The sequence below is a fragment of the Myotis daubentonii genome, chromosome X (assembly GCF_963259705.1).
Source record: "Myotis daubentonii chromosome X, mMyoDau2.1, whole genome shotgun sequence".
Taxonomy (NCBI): Eukaryota; Metazoa; Chordata; class Mammalia; order Chiroptera; family Vespertilionidae; genus Myotis; species Myotis daubentonii.
Genome location: NC_081861.1, coordinates 26,320,985 through 26,327,539, shown reverse-complemented (window position 1 = coordinate 26,327,539; position 6,555 = coordinate 26,320,985). Strand labels below are relative to the sequence as shown.

Sequence of the window (6,555 nt, the reverse complement as noted above, 5' to 3'; positions counted from 1 at the left end):
AAAGCTAAAGCTGGCCCAGAATAAAAAAGAAAAAAGAAAAAAAGGAGCGGTTGGGAGCTTCAGTCACCCCCAGCCTGAAAACAGCCCTCAGCCCCTCACCCAGGCTGGCCAGGCACCCCAGTGGGGACCCCCCACCCTGATCCAGGACACCCTTCAGGGCAAACCAGCCGGCACCCACCCGTGCACCAGGCCTCTACCCTATATAGTAAAAGGGTAATATGCCTCCCAGCACCGGGATCAGCGGAGCTGCAAGGCCTCCCGACACCGGGATCAGCGTGACAGGGGACAGCGCCCAAACCCCCTGATCGCCCTGCGGCTCTGTGTGTGACAGGGGGTGGGGCCACAACCTCCCTATCCACCCTGCTCTGTGTGTGACAGGGTGCGGCGCCCCAACCCCCCCTCCCCCCACGGGCCCTGCTCTGTGTGTGATGGGGTACAGCCATAACCTCCCCATCGGCCCTGCCCTGAGTGTGAGAGTGGCGGCACCCCAACCCCCTGATCGGCCCTGCTCTGTGGGTGATAGAGGGCGGCACCCCAACCCCCTGATGGGCCCTGCTCTGTGCATGACAGGGGTCAGCGCCCCAACCCCCTGATGGGCCCTGCTCTGTGCGTGACAGGGTACAGAGCCCCAACCCCCCTGATGGGCCCTGATCTGTGAGTGACAGGGGGCAGTGCCCCAAACCCCCTGATTGGCCCTGCTCTGTGCGTGACAGGGGGTGGCACCACAACCTCCCCATCGACCCTGCCTTGAGTGTGGCAGGGGACGGTGCCCCAACCCCCCAATCGGCCCTACCCTGAGCGTGACTGAGGGTGGCATCACAACCTCCTGATCACCCTGCTCTGTGCATGACAGGGGGCGGCGCCCCAACTCCCCAATCGGCCCTGCTCTGAGCCCGACCAGGGGCTGCACCTAGGGATTGGGCCTGCCCTCTGCCACCCGGGAGCAGGCCTAAGCCAGCAGGTCGTTATCTCCCGAGGGGTCCCAGTTATCTCCCAAGGGGTCCCAGACTGCGAGAGGGCACAGGCCGGGCTGAGGTACCCCCTGAGTGCACAAATTTTTGTGCACCGGGCCTCTAGTTCATGAATAAAGAAAAACACACATGACCAGCAAATGTACCAGAAAGGATATTTTCTGGGTTTGTTGGAACGCCATAGTGCATTGGTACTAGAGAAATATGAATTAAACAAAGGAATGATGGGTTGGGTGGCCACATTTTCTGTGGAGACAGTGAATGGTGGGCCTTCGGTAAGGACTCAGTATACCAGTCCAGAACTTCTGCCCTCCACTCTGCTCTAGGGTTTTCCACAAAAGTAATCCCTGGGGAGCACTGCTTTCTAATTAGCTCAAGCCCTAGTGCTTTGCTCTGAAAAGCCTGGGCTTGCCAACTGGGCCATGTCCTGGGGAGGCCTTGCCAACAGGGCCGGTGCCATTGGTCCAGGCTATATTCCCTGCAGAGGCTCTGAGGCTGCAGGCAAGAAAGGTAGATAAAAATGGGGGCGAGGCTACGCTGGTGGCCACACCTCAGGGAGCCGGCGAAGAGGCGGGGCTGTCTGTGAGCCTCGGAGGAGGGGCAGGAGCTGCTGCAGCTTTCTCCAGAGATGAGCTAGGGAGGAGACCAAGTGCGGAGCCGGGCAGGAGGGCTTCCACGGCTGGCGGGGTGCTCCAGACCTCCTGAACAACTGCCCTTGGCTCCTGCTGCTGCGGGTCCGCGGGGCTTGAGCCTGCCGTGCCCATGGCGGCATCCGCAGCTCTGTCAGCTGCTGCGGCGGCAGCGGCCCTATCCGGTCTGGCGGTGCGACTTTCCCGCTTGGCAGGGGCCCGCGCCTCCTATGGCGCCTTCTGCAAGGGGCTCACGCGCACGCTGCTCACCTTCTTTGACCTGGCCTGGCGGCTGCGCATGAACTTCCCCTACTTCTACATCGTGGCCTCCGTGATGTTCAACGTCCGCCTGCAGGTGAGGATCGAGTGAGCGCCTGTGGCCACAGCGGCCGCGGGAGGGTGCCGCCCCCGCCCGCCCGCCCGCCCGCCCACATGGAGGACAGCCGGGCCGCCCAGGTCGCGGGGACGCGGCGCGGAAAGGAGGAGGGGTGGCCCGGGCCCCTGGACCCAAGAGCTGCCCGAGAGGACGCTGGCCACCGAGCCCCCAGGGCCACGGAACCCCGGACCCAGGCGTGACCTGCGCACCCGCGTGGCGGCCAGTGCCGCTTTGCACAGAAACGGACAAAACGGGCCCTTTCCGTGGGGCTCCAGAAAATTCTCCGAGTACAGCCGACCTGTTGCCTCACATTGGGCCGAAGTGGGAAACCAGGAGGAAATGCTGCTGCAGGGACTTGCTTTGACTGGTCTCAGCCAAAAGGTGGGCTGCCAGAGAGAGGTTGCACCTGCGGGCTGGAGGGAGGCGGTTGCCATGGCATCTAGACGTCTAGGCCCCTGGGGTTTGGGTGGCGGGGATGGATATGGAAGGACCCAAGGAAGCCAGCCCAGAGAGCTGCGGAGCGGAGGCAGACAGGGAGTCACAGGCTCTTGGAGTCCCTTGCCATGATTCCAAACTGGGGGTGAGGGGCGGCTGTAGCTTAGGCATCTTGCATCTCAGAGAGAGGTTCAGCCCACCACCCACGGAGACCTGGGTGTCCCTTCCTGGGTGCCCCCTCCCGCCCACAGCCAGCCGCCCCCCCATCCCCAGAGGCCCAGGAAGTGTCACCTGAGCCAGAGGCAATGGAGGGGGATGGGCTGGGGTGGCCCACAGGAAGGCCCTAGAGGAGAAAAGATGGTACCCACTTCACCCTCCCGGACAGGGAGCCTGGAACCCCAGGTCTGTCCCCTTTTCAGCACTCAGGCCCCCGGACTCTCTGCAGCCCCCTGAATCCTGCCCCTGCTCTCCCTTTTGCTCTCCTCCTTCCTCTTTCGGGAAGAGTGGAGAGATGCCTTCCTCCCTAGCACTCCCCCCGGTTTTCCTCTTCTGCCACCCCCAGCCCTCCCCTGGCCACAGCATGCCGCCCTTTGGCCCAGACAATGTCCAGGGGTGCCCTGTGAACCCAAAGCACCTGGGAAAATGTGGATTTCCTTGAGCAGAGGCAGGTGTCAGGCTGGGGTGGGGAAAGCAGATGGAGAAGGGGCTTGTGGAGAAGGCAACACTTGGAGAAGGGGGGGCCTCTCTGGGTAGGGAGGCAACTCTCAAGTCTCATTTCTTTGTTTCAGAAGCCAGTGTTTGTAGCCAGTGACTCACCCCTTCTCCGGCCTCATCAAGAGTCAAATCTGTGCCCCAGGACCCCCTGCCCCTAGAGCTTCCTGCTAGCAGCTGAGAGAAGGGCCTGGCTGAGGAGGAGATGAAGGGCGTGCCTGGCAGAGGCCACGAGGTATGGGGCAGCCCAGAGGTCCGGCTCTGGCGTGGGCAAGGACAGGACGACGTCACCTGGGCACTGAAATCTCCTAGCACACCATGAGGGTGTTCTCTTCTCTCTCCCTGCTGACATGGGAAACGCGTTCTGGGAGGGGGGCTCACCTTTGCCCTTGCCACACAGATAAGGAGTGGTGGAGCTAAATCTTCCCTAAGGCCTGCACTCCCCCACCCGCACCCCAGGCTTCTGGAAGACCTGGCCCAGCGGGATGGGGCAGGGGCTCCCAAGGCTCCAGGGGAGCTCGGGAGAGAGGTTCAGGGTGGGGAATGTGGGGAACCAGCTTTCCTTGGAGTGGTATGGGTGGTCACAGGAAACACAGGAGGACAGTCTGAGCTGAGATAGATGGGCATAAGAGAGATGAGTGCAAGGATCCCCTGGGCAGCTAAGGTCCTCACCCACAGAGCCAGGTCTTCCCACCCCCACCCCAGGCTTAACCAAGGGCTCCTGCACAATTGGGCACAAGCCTCTCAGTTTGGGTCGGGGAGGTGGGGGTAGCTCCCGCGGACATGATGTGACCAGAGGGTAAAGGGTGACCTGGGGAGGGGAGTGGAGACAGGGAACCATGCATGACCCACCTCTCTGTCCCCAGGCTCGGATCCCCCACACCCAGGATCACACGGGAGACTCTCCTCCAGATGGGCTTGGACTGGTCCTGGAGGCCCGGGCTGTGCTGCTGACTGGTGCACCAGCACGGCCAGAAACAGCCCAGAGGGGAGCCAGGAGAGACCTGGCCCTCACCACCCACCCTCGGTCCCACATCTGCTCTGACACTGGTTGCTGTCAGCCCAAGTTCTCAGAGCCCCTGAGACTGAAAACCACAGTAGTGTGGTCAGCCCAAGGGACGGTGTGGCCCAGTCTCACAACATCTGCCCTACTCAGCTGCCCAGCTGGAGCCTGGGGCCTGGGTGACGTGCTCCTCCTGCCTCACCATAGGACTGGGGACCAAGGCTCCCACGTGCCCCCTGCAGTTTCCCACTAACAGGGCCTGATGGCTTCCTTCCTTGTGCCAAGTCACCTGGGAGCCCCTGGTCCTGGTGGCCCCTCCACCCCAGCCCTGTCCAACCAGGACCACTTTTGGGAGCCTGCCAGCCTGCCTGCCAACTCCATCCATAGCTCTCTGGGGACAGCCGCAGAAAAAGGAGAGCAACACGGCTGTATAAGATGGGAGGAGGACCAGGGGCCTCCTTGGGGCTGAGACACAGATGTGCCCCTTTCAGGCCCAGGTCTTACCCTCTGGGTGACTCCATCCTCAGCTCCAGCCTCTTCCTGGGCTGGCCAGGGAGGAAGAAGACCTGGGAATGGCATGAGGGAGGCTCCTCACTGAATGTGTGCTGGTGTCCCACAGGGAGAAATATGTCTCTGAACCTCAGGGTCCCCTGGCCTCATAGACCTGCTCCCCTGCCAGGAAGCTCTTCCCCATCCAGGGGGACACGGAAGTCCGCTGTGGCTCTGGCTGTGGCTGCCTCTGCTCAAAGGGAATGGCTGGGGGAGGGGCCAGCCACCAGTCCTTAGCCTGTTCCTGCACTGCTTTTCTTACCATTTTGGCCTTGAGTAGTGTGAGCTGCTTCTGCTCTCCCACCTCCCTCCAACCCCACTGGGCCCTGGCTGCTTGACTGGCTCTCAGTGCACTTTACTTGTTAGTCATCCGTTTTCCAGGCAGCGGAAATTCTACGCAATCAGAGACACCAACCTGAATAGGATAACTCAGTTTTCTGTGTGTGTGCACTCTGTACTGGTCAGAAGTGTTCTTGTTTCTGGTGTTGTCAAAACTTGTTGTCTAAGTTATTAAAAAGTCCTCAAGTTCAATAAAATAAATAAAACTGGAAGGCTCCTGTTTCTGGTGTGGTGCAATAGCCCTGGAGGACAGAGGGGCCAGTGGTGAGATCACTGATGCCCAGGAGCTGGGGAAGGGAGCGCCCTCAGAGGGCTACAGGTGGGCAGGGCCTCCTTAGGAGGCACTGGGGACCCCACTGGCCCTGGACCACTGCCCCCATGAGGGGAAGGCGGCAGCATAGGCCTGGCCCCGCAGGTGGCAATTGTCCCACTCACAACCTTGTTTGAAGAAACTAATACCTAAGTCTCAGCTTCATTTTAGAGCCTGGTGTTACAAAGCGCTTCAGTTGAAACCCAAGGGTGGGATGAGGGAAGTGAGGTGAAATTGTCTGTCTGCAGATCATTGTGTTTCACCAGAAGCCCCTCTGCAGCAGCAGGTGGCAAGGTCCCTGTCGCCTTCCTGCCGGCCACGTGGGTGCAGAGGTTTGGAGGAGATAAAGCACAGGGAAAGAAGCGTCCCTTCCCCCCACCTTAGATCCCAAGTCCCATCGGAGCTCCACTCCCAGTGCCTCCCCAGAGAAGCCAGGCCAGGGGTGCTGCCTTCTGAGGCTGCTGCAGGGGAGAGGGTGGCAGGTGGGCAGAGGTCTGAGTCAGGAGGCCTGGGGAGCAGCGCAGTGGCCAGGAGAGAGAAAAGCAGGTCCACAGGCCCCAGGAGAGAGCCGTCTCGAGGACGCAGGATTTGGGTAACAAGGAGGAGCACAGCCTGGGGAAGGGCCCTGGGTGCACTCCTCATCTGTCGCCAAGATCTCCCCAGGGGTCAAAGCACCCTGACAGCACAGACCCTTTCAACATCTGCCACCACAGGAGGGAGGGACCCAAGTGCCCTGAGCTTCCCACCCTTTGTCCAGATGGTCCTGTTCAGTCCCTGATGGTCTCACACCCACTCCAGGGATCATGTGGCCTGGCACAGCAAGATGGGAGAGGATCAGAACAGACCTCCAAGGCCCTCTGAAGAGGGAGGGCCACCGTTCCCGGCTAGGCACACCCTGTTCTGGTTAAGACCCGTGCCCTGGCCCAGCTGGCATTGCCTACCTATGAACCAGGAGGTCACAATTTGATTCCCAGTCAGGGCACATGCCCAGGTTGCAGGCTCGATACCCAGTGGGAGGTGTGCAGGAAACAGCTGACCGGTGATTCTCTTTCATCATTAAAGTTTTTATCTCCCTCTCCCTCTCCCTCTCCCTCTCTGAAATTCATAAAAATATATTTTTTTAAAAAAGACCCATGCTCTGAGCCCAGCTCCTCCTGTGTGGGCATTCAAGGGGATGTTGTCTAGTCAACATTTGTCCTCAGGCCTTATCACTCTGAGGAGAGAAAACCAGA

At 60.6% G+C, this 6,555-nt stretch overlaps 1 protein-coding gene across 1 annotated transcript; it reads left to right on the top strand.

The window, feature by feature from the left end:
* Positions 1-1,572: 1,572 nt before the first annotated feature.
* Positions 1,573-5,225, top strand: LOC132223860 (small integral membrane protein 10-like protein 2A). Its single transcript, XM_059678899.1, has 3 exons — positions 1,573-2,357; positions 3,200-3,357; positions 3,989-5,225. Exon 1 carries the CDS (start codon positions 1,734-1,736, stop codon positions 1,968-1,970), a length of 237 nt encoding a protein of 78 aa, XP_059534882.1. The 5' UTR covers positions 1,573-1,733; the 3' UTR covers positions 1,971-2,357; positions 3,200-3,357; positions 3,989-5,225.
* The last annotated feature ends 1,330 nt before the right edge of the window (positions 5,226-6,555 follow it).